This window comes from Elgaria multicarinata, chromosome 7, assembly GCF_023053635.1.
Source record: "Elgaria multicarinata webbii isolate HBS135686 ecotype San Diego chromosome 7, rElgMul1.1.pri, whole genome shotgun sequence".
Classification (NCBI taxonomy): Eukaryota; Metazoa; Chordata; class Lepidosauria; order Squamata; family Anguidae; genus Elgaria; species Elgaria multicarinata.
Window position 1 is genome coordinate 31,566,229 of NC_086177.1, and position 22,235 is coordinate 31,588,463.

The 22,235-nt window shown below is 42.9% G+C and overlaps 2 protein-coding genes across 4 annotated transcripts in view; one reads left to right on the forward strand and one right to left on the reverse strand.

Moving 5' to 3' along the window:
* Positions 1 to 14,653, reverse strand: part of LYRM4 (LYR motif containing 4) — a 69,015-nt gene extending 54,362 nt beyond the window's left edge. The window contains exons 1-2 of one of the 2 annotated variants that reach the window (XM_063130337.1): positions 14,313 to 14,653; positions 7,498 to 7,618 (exon numbers count right to left, since the gene is read on the reverse strand). In XM_063130337.1, coding sequence (XP_062986407.1) covers positions 7,498 to 7,618; positions 14,313 to 14,398 — 207 coding nt within the window. In that variant the 5' untranslated portion in view covers positions 14,399 to 14,653. The remainder of the gene's footprint in view (positions 1 to 7,497; positions 7,619 to 14,312) is intronic. The other variant, XM_063130338.1, reaches the window with a different exon arrangement.
* The window catches only part of FARS2 (phenylalanyl-tRNA synthetase 2, mitochondrial), a 268,820-nt gene continuing 261,146 nt past the window's right edge, over positions 14,562 to 22,235 (forward strand). For both annotated transcript variants that reach the window (XM_063130326.1, XM_063130325.1), the window contains exons 1-2: positions 14,562 to 14,670; positions 16,372 to 16,455. The gene's annotated coding sequence lies outside the window, so the exon portion shown is untranslated. The remainder of the gene's footprint in view (positions 14,671 to 16,371; positions 16,456 to 22,235) is intronic.

Consider the following 22,235-nt stretch of genomic DNA (forward strand, 5'->3'; position numbering starts at 1 on the left):
GGTCACAGAAACCTAAGGTTTCTGAAGTCTAAGACGTGAGCGCAACTGAAAGTGTTGATGTTAACCTTTAACACTGTAAATGGTTTAGGGCCTGACTATCTGAGAGATGACCTGTCTTGGTATGAGCCTGCTCTGTTATTAAAATCAGCAGGAGAGGCCCTTCTGAAGAGCTTCCACATGTGTTACTTCTAAGCTGTGGAATGTACTCCTGCTGGAGTTGCAACCTCACTTTCTGCATTCAGGAAGGAGATCAAGATGCATCTTTTCAACCAGACATTTAAAATTCTTGCTGTTAATGGTGTTTTTACTGTTTTGATATATTTTTTTTACCCACTTATGATTTTTATGTTTTGGACCTTTTGTAAACTCCCTTGACTGGTCTTAGAAAGGCAGTATAGAAATACTATAACAAGCAAGCAAACAAACAAATAGCCTTTGTCTGACAGGCGGATGCATGTGAATGGTGTCCCATTTGCTCTTGACTCTTTGTTAACTTCCCTTTTCATCCTATTGCAGGAACGGGTGAGTAGATCAGGATCTACTTGTAGATCCCTGAGTGATTTGCAATAGATCTGTAAGAATTTCTGACTCCCAATCGTTTGACAATAGCAAATAAAATTGTAAGTAAGTAAATAAAAAATATCTCTGCCATTCAGGTCTGTGCTGAGCGGGTCAGATGACATAGTGGCTGCTGATGACATCGACCCACCCATTTTGCCTCTTTCCATGCTGAGAGAGGCATGGAGTTCCGTGCCAAGAGGTGCTGAGTTGGGCGCATTCTTCGCCAACTTCCTGCCATCCCCCTTGGGGGTGGCGAGAAGATGCACCAAGGAATCAGAGGCAATAAGCATCAGTTGTTATAGAACATGGGTGGGAGGGTGCTCTTGCACCTGTGTCCTGTTTGTGGGTCCCTGGTCGACAGCTGATTGGCCACAGTGTGAACAGTCTGATCCAGCATGCCGCTGTGGCACCCCGGTTGTGGAACGAGCTCCCCAGAGAGGTCCGCTTGACGCCTACACTGTACTGCTTTTGTCGCCAGCTGAAGACCTTTTTATTCACTCAGTATTTTAACACTTAATTTTAACTTAAATTTAAATTTTACTGTTTTAACTCTGTATTTTAATCTTATATCAACTTTGCTGTGTGGTTTTATCCTGGTTGCGCTTTTTATACTGTATTTCGTAATTGTGTTTTAAACTGTTGGGTGTTTTACTGTGGTTTTAATTTTTGTGAACCGCCCAGAGAGCTTCGGCTATTGGGCGGTATAAAAATGTAATAAATAAATAAATAAATAAATTCTTAGGTTCTTAAGACACAGATGGCACTGAAGAATGGCTGAGTCCTCATGGCCTACATCCCCACTGTTATCTCTGGTCTGAGAGAGGCTCCGTAGGCCAGAGATTTCATATTCCTGAACTATGCAGTTTTAGAGCATTATGTAAGAATTGCTGATCAGCTGCAGATTTGTACTTGTAAATACAGGTTCTTTCAGTGTCTCGTCTGAAAGAGTACAGTAGATTAGTCTTCCCAATCTGGTGCCCTCTAGATGTGTTGGACTATAACTCCCAGCATATCCTGCTGCGAGTTGTAGCCGAACACATTTGGGGGGCATCAGGCTGGGGGAGGTTGCAGAGGATCATTGGTTCTGCCTCCTGATTCATCACTTTGTCCATTTGGTGGACCGTGAGTTCTAGTAAAAAAAGAAAAGGAAAAAAGAAAAGAAAAAGTAGATCCCAGAAGCCTAACGTCTCCCCCTCCTTCAGAATGCCTACTGGATAATGTCCATAAGCTAAGGGAAGTCCTGTTGGTGTAAAGAGACAGGATGCCCTCTGCTGGGGGCACCTGCACTGATCTCAGTACTTCTGCAAAGCGGTAACATGGCTTATGCTGCTTTAAGATGACAGAATTTGTCTGCTTTTCTGCAGTGAGAAGCAGTTGCCCTTCCACCATGGCGAAGTTCCACGTGTGACCTTAGTAGCCTGATTAATTTGTATGTATAAATGTTTAAGAGCACATGATGCTGCCACAGATAGAGTCCAACTGCTGGTCTATCTAGCTCAGAACTGTCCTCTCTGTCAGGCGGTGGACTTTTTCCAGCTCTGCTGCTAGAAATGTAAAATTTCTGGAAATGTTTGGAAACATTGAAATAATGCAATATTAGCACTTTTTACAGATTGAAAGTCATTTTGTTACTTTAGGGACATAAAATGTAATTATGTACAAGTTGGTTTGGTATAAAATTATCACATTTGGTATATTAAAAGTACAGTGTATTCAAACAATTATTACAAATTGAATTTACTTCTTTAAATTTTTTTGGTAACAAATGGAGCTACAAGCTCCTGAACTGTAGGGAACACCTGAAATGTAAGGAACCTCTTTGGTTTTGCCAGTTTATGAGGAGCAGTAAAAAAAAAAAAAACAATTTAAAAAAACACCCAGAAGAAATCATCAGCATTAGTAACAAAGAAAATTATTTAGGTCTCCACTAGTCCTCCACAGTGTCAAGCAGACATAAAGCACCCATTCCCATAAAAAGAACTAATAATTTAAAAAAATAATTCTTCATTTTTTTTCAATTTTTTTCAGAAAAAAACCAAAAAAGGCTTAGGAAAAAAAATGGGGGGGGGGGAGAATTGGCTTTTTCCATTTTTTCCTGGGTTTTTTCTGGGCCTCCACATCTCTACCTGCTGCCGAAGATTTTTAAGATCGGGATGACTGAACATGGCTTGGGATCTTGTGAATGCAAGGCATGTGCTGTACCACTGGGCAATGGCCCCTCAAATTATATTCCACTGATACTGTGGGGTTACAATCAGAGTTTAAAACAAACTTCTTTTCTGCTCAAAAGCTCAGTCTGGGGACGGGTAATTTGTGACCCTCCAGATGTACTACTTCCATCAGCTTTAGATTAGCGAATGGCCAGGAACGATGCAAGTTATAGGCCAAAATATCTGGAGGGCCAGAAGTTGCCCACTCCTGTCATAGTCAAACAGGAAACACCTGCAATCCTGTGTGCACTTACCTGGGAAGAAGCCCCACTGAATACAGTGGGACTTACTCCAGAGTAAACCTGCAAAGGATTGTGCTCCAGTGCTTGACATTAGGGTCTCGCTGTTTCCATCTGGTTTGCCTCAGCTCTAGGACCTTTCCTAAGAGAGCTGCACAGCCAGATGGAATGGTGAGGGGAGAGAGTTGCCATCATCATCATCATCATCATCATCATCATCATCATCATCATCATCATCATCATCATCTCTATACCGGCCAATAGCCAAAGCTCTCTGGGCAGTTTATAACAATATCAGATGCCCCAACCCTTCTATCCCCATGAATACTAGCCCTGCCCCCTCCGACTTTGCTGCATCAGCAACAAAATTCTACTTACATTCACCTGAACATGGGTTCTGCCCAACTGAGGACAGTGATAAGCCAGGCTCTTCAATTGTGCAGAGCGTTCTACTTGTGTCCAAAGAATACAAGTAGAACTCTGCTTCAGAGGGTGAGGGGGGCTGGCAGAAACAGAGACATGAGGGTGGCATGTGTAGTTCCATCACCCTACACACTTTGAGCCTTCACATGTTCTAGGAATGTCTGTATAGGGCTATTCTATGCCTTGCCCCATGCCAGCCATAGTAGTCGTCAGCAGAAGGAACGGTGAGGTGATTTTCTGGCCCTTTTAGTGTAGTTATAAAAGCTTTTTTGTGGGGAGGGGGTGTCAACAGCAATTCATGCCAACAGCCTTGGGACTGCTTTTGGCACAGTTTATGTGGTTTTTAGCCATACACCCTTTCATGGGGCCATTTGCCCAGGGAAAACCTTTTGCTGTCTTGCCTATCTTGGAGCTCTGCTGCCTAGAAAAAGCTAGAAGGAAGGTGCCGTTTCTTAGCTCAAGAGAAGAGGAGGGTCTCTTTCTGTTGTTTCAGCTTGGGCGGTCTGAAATGCCTGGTGGTTGTTTTGTTTTCTCTTTTCTCTTTTGCTGCTAGTTTGATGCAGACAAGGAACCTTACTGTTTGATCTCTTAATATGAACTGTTGAATGAATGGCTTACTATGAGTATAATGATGATATTATTGGCACTGGGTATTGTCAACTGATCTGTTGGTAGGTTTTATGCTCATTTAAACTTTTGATAGGTTTTAAACAAACTCTAATTTTGGAACTGTTTGTGGGCTAGATCCAGACTTAGTGTAGGCCCATTAATTATGACTAACTTAAGCCCCATTGGTTTCAATGAGTCTACTTTAAGTATGATTAAGTCTGGATCCAACCCAATGTTATGTTGTAATCTACCATTCTGGTTATTGCATTTAAATCCTCTATACTGTTATCTGCTTTGACAAAAATGTATTTGGGGAAAATGCAATATACAAATAAATTGTCTATAGTTATGACTATTCTGCTCTTTTATCCATTTCCATATCAAAACCAAGAACCTACAGAATATAAAAAGCACGCCAGTAGTTAAAAATACTCATTTATGCTTTGCAGTGTTAGAAAGCTCCTTTTGTAAAATTCAGTCAAATCCCGTGAAAGACATGAACAAAATGACAGCAATCTGTCACGTTCCTACAATTCCCCCTGGGATGATTCAAATAGTTATTTATGAACCTGAGATGCCAACGGTCACTTTGATGACTAAACCATAAATTAGCATGTAAAGAGAATATAAATTTGATTTCACAGACGCAACAAATTGCCAGGCAGCTGGGATATTATCTAATTTCTATCGACATGTCATGAAAAAAAAACCTCAGCAAAAGGAGATGTGCTACATCTTAATACAGCTTCAAACTGCAGAACACATCTAATATTTGATTCGCTCCACTGGTTGGTTTTAAAACTCTGCTCATAACACACAGCTTAAGTTTAAGATTTCAAAAAGCCCCAGCTGATTTCAACACACTTCACTATTTGAATTATTCAGTTATATACGGACATAAGAACAATGGGAGGGCCATAGCTCAGTGGCAGAGCACCTGCTTTGCATGCAGAAGGTCTCAGGTTCAATCTCCAGCAACTCCAGGTAGGATTACAAAGAAATCCTGCCCAGAAAGCCTGGAGATCCGCTGCCAGTCTGTGTCGACGATACTGAGCTAGATGGACCAATGGCCTGACTCAGTATAAGGCAGCTCCGTATGTTTCAAAAAATAGACGTTGCACTTAAAAGTAATAATGGGAATGCTCCTAAATTTGATTAAACAAAATACATAATTATGTGCAAGAAATAGAAAAAGTATCAACATAGGTTTAGCCATCACCAAGAAGTTTATTTTAACCTTTATTAGCAAGTGTATTTTATGAGTGAGGTTTTTCCCCCCCTTTTGCTTGTTAACTATCTCTTCTTTTAGAAATGAAGCATATAAAACGAAAGAAACAGTTTTTATACCACCGAGAATCTAGTTGAATGTTTGAAACTCCCAATACAACCTCAACATCCATTTGTCAACTTCGTTTTCACTTATCGAAGTACACTTAGGCTGTAATCCTAATCACACTTACGAGGGTGAACAGTGTTCGATCAAAACCAGTGGGAGTTAGTTCTGAGTAAGCATGCAGAGGATTGCACTGTCAGTGCTCAAAGCAAATCCTACCACACATCACCTGCTTTTATTTTTGACTCAAGAACAAATTGGATACGATCAATACAATGATTGTGTTTTGATTGTTTCCTTAGGGATTTTGTTAACCACTTTGAATGTCCTTCTCTAAAAGAGGGTGAAATGAAATTTCAGGTGTTATCACAGACAAGATACAAGAAGTACCTATGACTCTTGTGCAACCATGTCCCACCTGGCTCTCATAAAAGAAACAAGGGAGAACTGCAATAAAAACTTACAGTGAGAACTGCATGTCCTCTTCCAGGATACTAAGTCCATTCCCCTTCCAAGTTTTTATCCCATCCCGCTCCCCTACAGCAGTCTGTGCCCATAGAGTATGCTTAGTTCTCACAGGGGTATTTTTTTTTTGGTGTGTGTGTGTTGGGGGGATACTTCTGCAAACTTGGGGGTTTCCCTGAGCCAGCTGATACCTTCTTCTTGTGTGTGGATGGTGCAACTTTGGCTACATAAGGATGCACAGCCAGAGAATGACTTCTCTTTAAGTATGCAGTCATAATCAGAATAGCAAGGGAAACACCATTTGAGTGTGTGGGTGAGCACATGCGTGCATGCATGTATTACATTTTCCGAGGAACAACATTTTAGCCCACCCAGACCATATTTGGAATATGTAACATCCTTGCAACAGAAACACAACCATGACAAAAGAACATGCACAGCTAAAGTGTAAAGTGTGCACTCATTGTGCTAAACCTGTATTATTCAGACAGCCGCTTACTAACCGTGAAATGTATCGGCTTCTTTGATAACACAATGGGTGGCATCCAAGGTGACACAAGCACAGTTCTGTTCATGTGATGGAACCGTCCCTTTCTCTCCTCCCCACCACAGCCCCCCAAATCTGCTCCGGAGGGTCCCCCAACTTGTTATGGTTGGATACAACCCACTGAGGCACAGTGATTTGGAAGCGTGTCCCATGGGAATCAACGGAACTTACTTTCGAGCAATCCTGAATTGGTTTGGGCTTTGTGATTACCAACGATCCCTTTTCTTTTTAATAAAAGCAGTCCCACAATTGCGGGAATAGGTAAGATGAGGGCAGAAACAATTATATTTTTGCCACTGGCCACAGCTTAATGGGTAGAGCACATGCTTTCCCTGCAGAGCATCTCAGGTTCAGTCTCTAATATATCCTCAGGTAAAGGATCTCACACAGCAGGAAAACCTCTGTACAACATTCTGGTGTAGGCAACTAAATTAATGATTTGCCTTGGTAAGAGGCACCATAATATTTTTATTATTTATTTATTACTGCATTTATATCCTGCCTTTTTCCCTCCAAGGAACCCAAGGTGGCATACATAATCCTCCTCCTCTCTATTTTATCCTCACAACAAGAGGTAGATTGGGCTGAGGGTCTGTGACTGGCCCAAAGTTGCCCAGTGGGTTTCCATGGCTGAGTGAGGACTAGAACTCGGATATCCTGACTCCCAGTCCAACACTTTAGCCGTTACACCACACTGGTTCATATGTTCAACGGCCTCAAGGAAAGAAAACCATTACCTCATATATACAGACACATTTTTACAGTCCAAAACTAGTTATATTTAAGAACATAAAAAAGCTATGCTGGATCAGACTAAGGATCCATCTAGTCCAGCACTCTGTTCACACTGCGGCCAACCAGCTGTCAACCACAGACCCACTAGCAGGACATAGTGCTACAGCACCCTCCCACCCATGTTCCCCAGCAACTGGTGTATATAGGCTTACTGCCTCTGATACTGGAGGTAGCACACAGCCATCAGGACTATTTCCACCAACTTTACGTGAAACTGTGTATCTTTCACCAAATGTATGTGGAGGGACACAGCAGACTGGAAAAACACACAACGTGTTTGCAACTTAATTAAACTGCTAAGAAAACCATGCTTACCTGCCGCCGTATCATTTCCAGATTCGTTTTTGCTTTGTTCACTAGTGTTTCTACTTCTGCAGAATCCTTGACACTCTTGTTTTCTCTGAAAGCATCTCTTATTCTTCTGACAGCATATGTCCTAAGAAAAACGTTAAGAAGAAAAATGAGGGTCCGCTGTTCTTGGACCTTTGAAATACATACTGTAAATTGACCGGAATGATGCAGAGCACTGAGATTTTAAGTAATATAGAAAGGTGATTTGCTTGACACAAATAATAATGCCTAGCATTTATATAGTGCTAATACATAAAGTGAGAAGTGTAGCACACTATGTATATATATTGCCATATAAAAACATAGCAAGCTAAACTTCTTGTTTTATGTATTATTATGTATTATACAGCACTTTAGAACAGTCTTCCTCAACCTGGTGCCCTCCAGGTGTTTTGAACTGTAACTCCCAGCATTTCTGACTATTGCTCATGCTGTCTGGGGCTAATGGGAGTTGAAGTCCAAAATATTTGGAAGCCACTAGGTTGGGGAAGTTTACTTTAGACTGCTCGAAATGTTTTCCTTGGGTAAATATGTACTAAGTTTATAATAGAGGAAAGATTTAACAATGGACTTCGGCATTAGATTAAGAGAGACTTTTTTAAAAGCATTTTTTTAAAACAGGTAGAAAGCCTCAAAGGATGATCTATCCCAGGGGTGTTGAACCTCTTTCAGCTCGAGGGACAAATTCCATTTTGGAAAAGCACTCGGAGGCTGTATTCCAGCGGTGGGTAAGCCCGAAGGAAAAAAGGGTGAGACAAATACTAGCACATTGTAGCTTAAAGCTCTTACTTTGGCTCAGTTTAGACAACATGTTAGTCAATAAAGTGTGAAAACTCCAGTCAATGGTTGGGTTTTTAGGAGGTACTCCCAACACAACCTGTTCTAACTCCACTGTTGTGTGACTGTGGGCTACCGCGAAGTTGAGAAAAATCCATCATAACATTTGATTGACAATTCCTCTGCCCTCTCTCCTCCCTTGTTCCTCCCGATAGTATCCCATCAGCCACTGCTGCAAAAAAACCAATCTTAGTGGCTCTCCTAGAGCTGCACTCTCTCCTTTCACCATTCTTGCCAGGGAACTCTGTAGCCAGTGGGAAAAGTCAACTCAATGCAATGGAAAACTCCATGGAGCCTGCCACGTAACACACAACGGTTGTGCAGGAATTCTCCTCTGCACAGTGTGGATGTTCTGCATGGAGTGTTTTACAAAATAAAACTCCATTGAGCTTTTCCGCCAGTCAACATATTTCTCAACGGTAGTGTAAAATCTCCACTGTGGACTTCTAAAACCACCGTTAACTAATGTGTGGTCTGAAGTGAGCCTTTCAGTAACTCAGCCTTAGGAGACTCATTTTAGCCTTTTAGAGTGGGGAAAAAAACTGCATAAAAGCCAGAAAACCACTGCAGAAAGGGGCCTTCTGGGGAACCTTGTAGGGCCGGAGTGGAATCCCAGGAGGCCAAGATTTGGTCACCAGCCCTAATCATAGAATAGCAGAGTTGGAAGGGGCCTACAAGGCCATCGAGTCCAACCCCCTGCTCAATGCAGGAATCCACCCTAAAGCATCCCTGACAGATGGTTGTCCAGCTGCCTCTTGAAGGCCTCTAGTGTGGGAGAGCCCACAACCTCCCTAGGTAACTGATTCCATTGTCGTACTGCTCTAACAGTCAGGAAGTTTTTCCTGATGTCCAGCTGGAATCTGGCTTCCTTTAACTTGAGCCCATTATTCTGTGTCCTGCACTCTGGGATGATTGAGAAGAGATCCTGGCCCTCCTCTGTGACAACCTTTTAAGTATTTGAAGAGTGCTATCATGTCTCCCCTCAATCTTTTCTTCTCCAGGCTAAACATGCCCAGTTCTTTCAGTCTCTCTTCATAGGGCTTTGTTTCCAGACCCCAGATCACCCTGATCATAATGTTCTGCACCACTAATCTACACTTTCAAAAATGGAATGGTGCATAGAGTTTTCTACAGAACAAAAAGCTAATAAATAGCCTGAACTTATCATGATCATAATTAGTACGCACTGGAAGATAAAGGCTGCAATCTTATACCTATTCACTGGGCACATGCTTCACTCTACTCAATGAGACCTACTTGTGAGTAGATATGTATAGGATTGTATTGTAAAGTTCCAATCCGAAGTCCCATTGAAACCAGAGGGCTTTACTTCTACATAAATGTCTTTAGGACTGCACTATAAAAGCACTAAAGCACTATTAAATGTAAATAGGAAAAGGGATAGGATTGATAGCCTGATATGCAGACCAGGGTTATGACTATAGAAATCGCTTTATAGGAGAATCAGAAGGTATTAATGCCCCAACCTTGCATAGGTAACTTTATTATGCTTGAGCTGCAAACGCTAAAAACAGAAGCAGCGTGCATACAAAAACATCTCATTAAAAGCATACCTGTTGGAACAAGCAACAAAACAAACAAATTACTCTGGATTTAGGGAAAAAGCAGAACAAAACATAAGATTGGATCTAAGCTTAGACATACTTTGAGTAGACCCACTAGAACCAATGGGACTTACATTAGTTATGCTCCAACCGATAGGATATTGCATAGAGCTCATTTATTATCAAGGGACACAAAGCAAATCCCCAGCCCTAAAGATATTTGAGTACAATAAAAATTACTGATTAAGGAAGGGATTTTCAGATTGAAGCCCGGCCTTGTGCACTAGAAGTAAAAGCCTTGTATGGCAGGGTTGATAGTACAAAAACGTGGCCCGTATTTCAGCCCACTCTCGGCTCAGTGCCTGGACATGGAGGATACACTCTAGATTAGGGTGACCATATGGAAAGGAGGACAGGACTCCTATATCTTTAACAGTTTTATAGAAAAGGGAATTTCAGCAAGTGTCATTTGTATGCATGCAGCACCTGGTGAAATTCCTTCTTCATCACAACAGTAAAAGCTGTAGGAGCCCTCATTTGTATCTGGTCACTCTAGTAAAGCTAGAATGACTTGTAATGAGCAGAAAGGGAGGAATGGATTGGTATACAGGAAATGCACATATTCTTCTTATTGGGCCACTGCTCTGCTTGTCTGGATGCCTATGTGTGAGGGAAAGAACAGGCCTCTATTGAACATATGGAAATCACCTAGGCGCAGATGCTGCACACGCAGTGGAATGGATCATGCCCTTAGTGATTAAGTGCTGCTTCAGAAAACCATTTCCTAATCTCAGTCATAGCTGTACTTTTATCTCTGTCAGAAGCCCTTATACACATCTCTGGCTCCAGCCTCTTGCTCTTGTTTTTGATTTGCACTTCAACTGCGTTATCTTCCATTTTGGAACACACTTCAGCACCACCTGCTGCATCCAGGCGCCAAAAGCAAGGAAGAAAAACAAAAAGCAATTCAAAACCTGAAGGGAGGAAGATAACTGCCCAAACCAAATAACAAATGCTTTCATTTCAGTTACACAAATTTCACCTCAGAAAGGGCCTGCAATGGCTTTGTAGTGACCAAGACAACAACGTTATTCATATCACTGATTGAAACACCAGTTCATAGTGTTACATCAAATACTTCCGATTTTCAGATAAAGTGTATGAGCAGCACAATAAAATGCCCCTCTAAATATATTGTGCCAGAAGGCTCATTGATATCAACTGCACACTATTAGAGCTAAAATTCACATGCATGTCGAAATCCCCAGCTGTCTAAAAACAATTCCAGTTCCACTCTGGCTGTGAATGTCGAAACAATGTGGGGATACAAGGCACATAGTATTTGCTGACTTCCATCTCACAGGTTATGTCTTCACCTAATCTGTGAGTGAATCTTTTAAAAAATACTGTACCTTTCATACATCTCCTGGTGCCATTAGCCAGTCACAAGTTACTTAGAGCTAAGTTGCGGCTGGCCATTGCTCTTCCTCAGTCCTTTTGGGTCGGTGGACACACTTGGGATTTTGAGGAAGTGCTGTGGGCACGCTCACAAAATGGCTGCCATGGGGATGTGGCTCGCTCATTCATTAAAATGATGGTCATGATGGACATGGCCGGTCACAAAACACTCATTTCCTGGAAGGCAAACTTAGGATGACCGTATGGAAAGGAGGACAGGGCTCCTGTATCTTTAACAGTTGAATAGAAAGGGAATTTCAGCAGGTGTCATTTGTATGCATGGAAAACATGGCGAAATTCCCTCGTCATCACAACAGTTAAAGCTGCAAGAGCCCTGCCCTCTTTTGTATCTGGTCACTCTAGTTTAGCTCCTGCAGCTTGAACTGCTGTGTAGAAGAGGGCATTTCACCTGGTGCTGCATGCATACAAATGACACCTGCTGAAATTCCCCTTTCAAAGATACAGGAGCCCTGTCCTCCTTTCCATGTGGTCACTGTAGCAAACTGGTGGGACAAAAAGAAAAGTAACTTGACTTGCCCGAGAACCTAAACACAAGGCAGAAGTGAGGGCTGAGTGCTAAAGAAAGAAACCACTCTTTTGAACCCAGTCCAACATTCTAGCCACTACACCACATGCTGGCTCTTAATTATGCAGCATGTTCCAGTGGATTTAAGCAATCTTAGCAATGTAGGAACCTAGGAAGCTGCCATATACCGACTCAGACCATTGGTCCATCTCGCTCAATACTGTCAACACTGGCTGGCAGCAGCTCTCCAGGGGTTCAGACAGGATACTTTCCTAGCCCCTACATAGAAATGCTAGGAACTGAACCTGGCCGTGTGTATGCAGAGCATGTGGTCTACCGCTGAGCAATGCCCTGCAAAGCTTGGAAACCCCTTGAGAAGGAAATCGCCAATTTCCTTTAAATAGCCCCCACCCCACAAACATTTATAGATGCTGTTTTTCTTCAAAGTAGTCCATGTCAGCAAATACAGGGTTTCAAGGCAGTCTACCATCCAGGCACTGACCAGACCCAGACTTGTCTGGCTTCAGCAAGGGTGCTGTATTACAGACCTTCACTCACGCTCCCCCTGCCCCGCCCAGCAATTATGAGAGGTAATTTATCTTTTGACAGAACACTTTCATTGATATTCTGGGTCTCTGCTTTTCAGTCAGGAAGCACAGAGACTGATTGCAGATGACCGGCGCCTCAGGATGCAATACAGTACCCACCTACCTTGGAATAAGCCCCATTGAATTCAATGGGGCTTATGTCTCAGTAGATACAGATACTCATGGACTGCATTTCCAGAGTACTAATGAATGTCATCCCTCTCTAAGATGCAAGGCTCCTGTGTGCTAATTAGGATTGCCAAACTGTAATCTGGAAGACTGTGCTGCACCTTTAAATCCCCTGATGCAATAAGACCTGGGAGTGTAGTGAGGAACGCCAACCGCATTATGTATGAGGTCGCTCAAACTGTTTTGAAAGATGTGTCCTTCCAGACAGAGGGCTCCTAGTGCTACCAATCAAAAGACACTTTGCGGCTATTTAATCTTTTCCGACATAACAGAGTTATTCGTGAAAAGTAAAATGATGGAAGAAGCAACTCAGGAGGGTTACAGGGACAAGGCAACTGCATGAAAAAAGAAGCCTTGTCTGGAACCTTCCCAGGCCTCTCATGACCAAGATATACTGTCATATGTGCATATTTTTTAGAGGCACATATTTTCTCTTGTAACCTATAAACAAACCCTAAGGATGCAGTTGTATGTACACTTCCCTGGAGATATTCCACTGAACATAGGGTTTACTTCTAAATATACATGGATCGGGCTGCTCAAAGCATTTCTAAGGGAAACTTAACTGAAAATCCAACTCATTTTATGGAGAAATCATCTGCCTATTAAGATATGGCTTTGAAATGGGGGTTAAGTACTTTGATGGTACACAAATCATTTTAAAGAAAAACTGTGGGGAAACCACTTTAAACTTTCCAGTTGTTTTGGCCTACACTTCCCATCATCCCTCACCATTGGACATTGTCTATGCTGGCTGGGGCAGATGGGAATTGTAGGCCAAAACACCTGAGTTTAATCAGGTCCTGGGGTTGTCTTATGGTTGATTGCTTAAAGTTTTTAGAAATATGTTAAATCTGTTTCTGTGTTTTTCGTAAATAGCTTTAAAACTTTGTATATTGTATTTTCACTGGTTTTTAGATTTTGTAAACAGCCCAGAAAGCATGGGCTTTGGGGAGGTAGAGAAATGTAATAAATAATGTAAACGTAATAAATAATAATTTTCAATAAATTTGCAGGACTGAAGCGCATTAAGAGGCAGCAAACACATATCCCGTGCTTTTATGCAGAAATGCACCCCAGATTCATAGATTTCTATCTTATTTTTCTAAGTAGTGGGGCAGGTTACAGCTTTATTATTTTAGAATAAAGCCCAATAAAGTCTCAAACATTGCAACTTCAGTGCACTTACTAGAGAACAAAGAAGAAAAAACATGCGTAGGAAAATATATGTACAAAATATAACATTTAAAAACAACACCCCCGACCCACACTTTAAAGTTGCAATTATATACCAACTTTCCTGGGAGTAAACCCCATTGAATAATGTGGGACTTACTTCTGAGTAGCCACACATATGAATGCACTTGCGATCACGACAAAAAAGAAAATATATCAACAAAACCATGAAAGCTTACACCAGAATAAATACATCCGTTAGTCTTTAAGGTGTTCCAAGACACCTTCATTTATGTACTTATCTGCTTAAAAGAAAAGTTGCAACGCTACGCACATTTAATTCGGGTGTAAGCTCCATTGCATTCAGTAGGGCCGACTTCCAAGTAAACGCAGGAAAGGATCGCGCTAGAGGCCTTCAACACCAGGACGAAACTTCCCTACCTGTACCCGTAGGCAGTGAAGCCCTGGCTCTCCCGCAGCAGGGCACGGTAGAGCCGCAGCACCTGAGCCCGTCTGGACGCTGCCATATTGTAAACACTCTGCCGGGCCTCCCGGCAAGGCCCCAGCGTCTTTGCAGCCTCGGCTGGAGCCTGACTCCGGAAGCGGCTGGGAAGAGCGCGGAGCTCCACTGCAGCTTCGCGAGAAGGAGCGAGCCGGAGTCCGCGTGGGAGGCGGCGAGGCCGCTGGCTGCGCAGGGACTCGGCCGGACCCGCGGCCCCTCTCCGAAAGCGTCAGGCGCGGGCCGGGCAGCTTCGGCGCCCAGCCCGCGCGAGCCTGATCTGGGGAGGAGAAAGGGAAGGTGAGTCGGAGGAGGCTGCGTAGGGCTATCAGTGAGCGTGGAGGCAGGGAGGTGCTGGGCCGCAGGAATGGGATCCCCGTTAGTGACCGGGCTGGAAAAACGCATGTTTTTTCCCCCGTCGCTTCCATTGGGTCGCCCTTTCTAAAAAGCTAAAGGCCTAATTCTGCTAAGTAAAGATCTTCCGGGCCGGAGTACTCCAAAACACCTCACTTAAAACGTTCGCTTAGCGAGCTGCGATGCCATGAACTTCTGTCTAAACCACACGTGCGTTTCCGAGCGCCCGGTTAATAACGCACATCAACTCCATTCACAAGTTATGCTTGTCCCGCTTCATTGATGTGGCCACGCCTCCAGGTACCGCGGAAGAAAACTCTCCTCCACTTGCGTGCCCCTGGCGCTGGGCCGTGCTGTCCTGGAACTAGAATAGTGATGAAATTGGTGACAGAGAGTAGGACATCCCACGCACCCCACCCCTGTTACTATGAGCTCATGTAGAGGGGATGCGGGCTCTACACGTGTTCAGCGTAACCTGTGAAAGGAAAGAAAGAAAATGTGGGTTTTGTGTGTGCGATTGGGAACGCGGGTCCCTGGTTGTGTACACAGTTCTGCTATGTAAGCTTTTCTGCATTACCTACCCCAGCCTTCCCCAACATGGTGCCCTCCTGATGGCATGCTGGCAGAGAATGATCCATGTTGCAGTTCAGCACACCTGGAGGGCCTTAGGCTGGGGGTGGCTAACAGACTCCGACAAGGTAGTGGGTGGGGGAACTTTTTCACTTCTTGTTTCTGAACATCCCTTGCCAGTCCCACTGTGCGGGACTGCCTGGAGAGGGATAGAGGTCTGAACGGAATGCTTGCAGAAATCTTTTGAAATTTGGCCATGGGTCACATGAAATTAGGTTAAGGGCTGCTTGTGGCCCTATGGCTGTAGGTTTCCAACTTCTAAACTAGAGGCATCAACTATATAATTTCCACATATATGTGGCTTCTTAAAGCACAAAACAGGCTTGCAAGACCTCTGTGGAAGCTGAACAGTAGTAGTCTAAGGCCTTAGCTAGACCTAAGGTTTATCCCGGGATCGTCTCGGGGTCATCTCTGCCTGCTCCTGGGATATCCTGTGTGTCATTTACATGAACAGAGATGACCCCGGGATGATCCCCGGGATAAACCTTAGGTCTAGCTAAGGCCCTAGTGTATCCTTACTAGCACTGATTTGACACAAGGAAACTTTATGTATATGCGCATGTATGCATGCACCTTATGTTTTCCTCAATTTTTAAAAATTAAAAGCTATTAAACTTTTAATTTAAGTATTTTGAAGTTTTACAGTAAATAATACATGTTTAAAAGTGTTGACATCATTAATACAATACATGAATTTATATGAGATAGTATTCTTCCCTTCATCTGGGAGCTCTGTGCAAAAATAACAATTTATGCCTGCAGTTTGTTGAGAAATGAACTCTTTGAACCCAATCTGTTCATATTCTAAATGTCACTTTTTTCTTGAAATGTTAAAAACTTGTTGAAAGAAGCATTGTCCAGAATGCAACCCCACCATGTGACGAAACAATGTTTCCATAACTTCTATAAAAATAATCATTGTTGTACCTGTTCCCCTTCTGGAATTACTACAAAAAAAACCATATTAATTTTTTTCCTGTGGCATATTTCTCTCTTTCTGTCCCCACTGCTCTTTAGAGATATTTCGCATTTACGGCAACTGATACTCACAACTGCTTCTTACAGACAAATAAACTGCCCGGTACTCTGTCCTAACTTCAGGTAAGTGTGCATGTTCTCAACTAGAATGTTATGCAATAAAACCAGCAAAATATAGCCTTCCATATTGTTGTGGGCTATGCTGTTCCATGAGCTTTTTTTCTGTATAGGTAAGCCATAGAAATCACATTTTCATTTGTGTGTGTGTTTTGGCCTTGGTAACATCTTACTTGATGTGTTTGTTTTTCCATCAGGGATATAGCTCAAATCTTCACCTTCCACAGCTTAACATGGTGTAGTATCCTGTTTTCTTTGGCAATATGTCCTGTGGTTATTGGCATATAGCTATTGAGTCCTTTAGGCAGGCAGGTTTATCCTTCCCCATTTGCTAGATTTGGTAATATTATTTTCTGGGGAAAGTTCTAAGTGAAAACCTGCTGCATCTTTCATTTGTATATTATTTCTAACCGGAATGGCTGGACCTTGGTTCAGTTTATGCAAATATAGAGATATACCATATTTCTTCGATTCTAAGACACCATCGATTATAAGACTCACACTAATTTCAGTACCACCAACAGGAAAAAAGCTTTGATTCTAAGAAATAATAAACGCACCCGCGATTCTAAGATGCATCCCGTTTTTAGAGATGTTTATATGGTGAAAAAAGTGCGTCTTAGAATCGAAGAAATACGGTAAACCTCTTGTTTACAGCCCCTCCAATGTGGCTCACTTCAATCCATTCATATATTAAGTTAAAGTACAATACAATTCTATGTAAGTTTACTCAGAAGTAAGCCTTATAGAGTTAAATGGGGTTTACTTGCTAGTGGTTGTATTTAGGATTGAAGATCTACTTATTTCCCTCTTATTATTTCAATTCCCTTTCAGTCTTCCTGAAGCAGGGGACAAGAGAGAGGGGTGGGAGTGGTGGCAGGTGTGAAAGAAGGTAAATGGAGATGAAAAGGCTGCAGGGCCCAGGGACAGAAAGCCATAGAAAGAAGAAAAGCCAAGAGGGTGAAGATTAGAGGAAACAAAGGCCAAGGGGACGTAAGGGGTGACAAACAAAGCCAGTCCGGTTTTTTATTATTATTCATCCTCAGCCAATCAGCTCAGAAGACAGTCCCTGCCCTCAGGCTTACAATCTAAAAAAGTTACAACACACAAGGAAAAGGGGATGGAGAAAGAAGAATGGGGGAAAAGAAAGGGGGGTGGAATTAAGGGGAAGGTCAGCAGGGCTGGTAGGATGGCCCTGCTCCCAACTCTCATATCCTGAAGGAGGGGCAGACCAACTGGAGCAGGTCCTGATGTAGCAAAGGAAGACAAGAGTTGGCTTTAACCCACCCAGAGTTCATCTATGTCACCATGTTTCTAGACATTAGCCTTCTATACATTAGCCCTCCTGGTGTTTTGGACTATGGGCAGTATCCAATACTGCAATTGTGCTACTGTTCGCTGTTGCACCAACGGGACCCACCTGAGCACATCGGAAAGCTGGTGGTTCAAAAGGCAACCCCCAAAATCGCTGGAAACGCTTGTTTCCATATTGGGACAGATCAGTGGAGCTTCTCTCTGCAAACTCCACTGACCTGCCCCATTCTGGAAATAAGTGTTTCCACTTGTTTCTGGCTGCTTTTTAAACCGCTAGCTCCCAGTTGTGCCCCCCAATGCATGGGCCGACTTGGATACTGCCTTATAACTCTCAGCATTCCTGACTATTGACCATGCTATTTGGGGTTGATGGGAGTTGAAGTCCAAAACATCTGGAGGTCATCAGGTTTCCTGTCATCAATGGGTGTCTTGATGGATAGAATATAATAGCTTCAGTGCAATGCGGATTAAAGTTGGCTCTTGTCAATAGGGCTCTTTAATGTGTATGTTAGTAGGAGCTGCTGTGCTTATCTGCTGTAGTTGCACGGTTGGGTAGAGTTTCAAATGAGTCTAAGTGTGACTACTTCAGCTCACTCAGTGCAGTTATGAAGAATGGGAAGGTAACAAACCTTGAATCTCTAGACTTTTGGTGCCCCAGACGGAGAGCTAGTTTCGGTTTGTGCCCTGTTCTGCACAACAGGAACCTGTTTGGGTCTTCTCCTTGCCTTTTATGAAACTTCAGGATAAATGAGCAATTTAAAGAGGATGTAAAAACATAGCCATCTGGCACACTTAATAATAGTCTAAAGCTGTAGCAGCAGACAAATGAATTTGAACATAATACCTGCAGAGATCATGGAAGTGTGTGGATGGAAGCAGCTGTTGCATTCTCTAGGGCATACTTGTAATATTGTCATATGCTGCTTAAATTATTTTTTGCTATGGGTCCTTTCAGTTTTATGACATAGCACTTGGCTCTTGGGGAGCGAGAGTGTAAGCATGTGTTTCTCTGATATTTAGTTATTCACAGTGATTTTTATTTTATTTTTGTGTGCACTTGAGTGATTATTGACTTTCATGATGTTATAATAATAATAATTTCCATTTAGTATTGTTGTTTTTCCGGCTTTTAAAAAAGCCATTGAAAACCTCTGTCCTCTTCTTCTTGCTTGAGTTTTCTCTGATGGGTATCACACGTTGCTAGCCAAGGTGGGCAAAGTCACGCAGCACTAGGACTGGTTCAGGGTTCCTCACAAAAATATACAGGGAATGCAAAGATGTGTCCAGGTGAAAACTTCTGACATTCCTGATTGGGTACTTCAGTGCCTACCTGACTGACTGACTGAGTGAGAACTGCCCCATGGCAAGGCATGTATCTCTTTCTCTTGGAGAAGCCTCCAAAGGTTAGTGCAGGAAGCTACTTGTAAGGAGTATTCAGCTGACACTGATCTCTATCAGCATGGGGGCCAGTTGAGTGGTAGTGCCTGCTGAAGCACATTGCACATCTGGCTCCGTGCTACTGTAACTGAACTCCAGGATTTCTTAGAGCCAAGCACTCCATTGTGCCAGCAGCAATGACTGCTGGTGCTTCTGCCTGCCATCTTCCTGGAGCTGGCTGGCTGATCAATTCATTAGGGTTGGGGAACGGGAAGGCAAAGAGACACCTTTCTCTCTGCTCCACCACATTTTTTTTATTTTTTTTTTATTATTACATTTATATCCCGCCTTTTTTCCTGCACGGAACCCAAGGCGGTGTACATAATCCTCCTCCTCTCCATTTTAACCTCACAACAACAACCCTGTGAGGTGGGTTGGGCTGAGAGTCTGACTGGCCCCAAGTCACCCAGTGGCTTTCCATGGCTGAATGGGGACTACAACCTGGATCTCCCGACTCCCAGTCTTACACTCTACACTACACCACATCTACCAACAGTAGGGATGGGCAATGCATGGCCCGATGCCCGTGGGCCACATGCAGCTCCCTATCCTCTGGTGCGGTACCCATTGCCAGGAGAAAAACCAGTGGGTTGCCACCCAGTTTTGGCAGCAAACGAACTGAGTTTGGAAGCAAGCTAAATTTCTCCTTTTTCAGCTTCGGTAGCAGTTTGCTGCTGAAATTCAGTGGATTATTTTACTGCTGCCACACCAATGAATTTTGGTCATGGAGTAGCAGCAATAGTCAGTGCGTCAGGAGAAATTGACCCCTGAATGCCCCCCAAAGCGGCCCAACCTGTTCTACATCCACTTGCCATTGATATTAATAAATATTATCCGTAATCCACATGGAACTTTTTGCAAGATATTCTATTCTTGTATGAAGCTTATTGTGAAGTGTAGATTTGTCAGCTGTAATTTCCAGTCTATTGGCTCTGTATTTCCTCCCTCTCCCCACCTCCACTTGTTTCAATAATGTGTTAAATAAATAGCAAGGTTTGCTAAATGTAAAATGGATTTCTGTAAAACTGTGGTAGGCTGTGTTTTACTCCACCTGTCCCTCCTGGCATGAAAAACAAGCCTTGAATGGCTTAAAGAAATAATAGGGCGTGGGGAATCAAAGGAAAAGAGGGTATATCAATTAGATATTAAATTTTAAAAGACATTTGTCTGAAATGTTGTATCTAACACAGAGATGTCAAAATCAGATGAGTTCTCTGCAAAAATAACAAATGACTGGAACTAGCAATCTCTGCTAGTCAATAAATCATCTCTTCCTAATAACAAAAAGAAGTATTTCAGTTTCCCTCTCATTAATTTCTCTGTAGGTGGTGCTTTGACACAACTGTGTTAGAAGCAGGTAGGATGCAACAAAACTGAACAACACTGAGGTCTTAGTTTGGTCTGAATTTCTCAAAGATCTCTGGTTGTCCTGCCCTGTGCCTTTGTCGCTATCCCTCCATTTTCTGCTTTCCCTGAAACCGCTTCCAATTTTAGTTTTGAAAGACACTGGTCTGCTGGTCTCACCTTTACCTAAAGATCTTTGAAAACAATATTCACTTTTGTTTCGGAGTTGGGCACATTCTCAGAAGTAGCTTTGTGGTCTGTCCCTTCTCTTCCTCAATACAGGTGAAAAACCTTCTGAGAGTTTATTTCAGTGGATGTAGGTGGGATGCTGGTGGGAGGGGGAGACCCTAAACATGAAGCTGTTTTTGTTGAATGCTGCAAAGGCAGGTTAGTTCAAAATTCTTACTTCTGGGGCCTGATGGTTCTTTATTTGAAAATTGGTTTAAGATTCTCAAGCTGTGGCACAGCTAGGTAATTTTAGACCCTGGACTTAATGGCAATCCTATGCATATTTAGACAGAAAAAAGCCCTTCAACTCCCAGCATTCCCCAGCCAATGCCAATATCCTGCAAGTGATTTACTGTATTTACTCTTCTGGGAGCATCTCTGAGGAATTGGGACTTCATTGGTGCCTGAATGGGAGGGAGAATGCTCCTTTGGGTTTCCTAAAGGAAGAGGTGGATAAGATAAAAATAATATGGACAATACACTAAACCATGGTTAGGCTGCTAACCCTTTTGCTGCAAATGGTTAGTGAGTGTGTTTAAACCGTAGTTATGTAGCCACCATGGTTAGGAATGATTCACACAACACGCGAAGTCATGGTTCACATGACACACTAAGCCATAATGTTTAGCTTAAAGTGTTTAACCTCCGTAGCTTAGCGTATCATATGACAAGGGTCTATGAGAAATACAAAAATATTCACAGAAGGGATAGGTCAGAAACCACTAAAAGTGCATCTGTTTTTAGATGCTTTATCTCCCTGCCACTACCTTTCCATCATGTGTGTTCTGTTTTGTGCAAAGCTGACAGTGGTGACCATAACCTCATAACCTCACAACTAAATATTATTGGGATATTTTTTTTAAAAAATAGCAGTAATGGGAGTAAGTCTTTGTGATCTGGAACTGGCCCTGCAGGTGCTTCCTCTGTAGGAAATAGCTCCTGTAAATGCCCCAGTTCTGGTGATTAGACAATTGCCTGGTCATCCAGGTGTGGTTTCTGCCCAAGATTCCATGTAAAAATTGCTTATGAGCATCACTTATCAGGGCCAGCCCTGGACGATTGACTGTCTCAGGCAAAGGTGATACCTGCTCTGTTCCATGCACAGAAGCTGAGCACGCTGGCAGTGGAATCTTGCTTCAGCATTGGGAAAGGGGCAGCATCCTCCATGGCACCAGATGGCAACAACCTAGTTTTGTGGGTGCAGGGGAGACCGTGAGGCACCCACAGTTCTTTCCTCCAATACCTTGCCAAAGCTCCCCGTCTGCCAGTATCTACCGCCTGAGTCAATGACTTCAGTCTGCCTAATGGTTGGGCCAGCTCTGTGTAGAATGCTCATGGATACAACATGTAACAGTGCTCTATGCCAGCTTCAGGGTTTTGAGGGCCCTTGGGCAGGACACCCTCAGTTGCCCCCCCTTCCTTAGTAAGTCCACCTTCTCACCACTGTGGTCACCACAGCTATT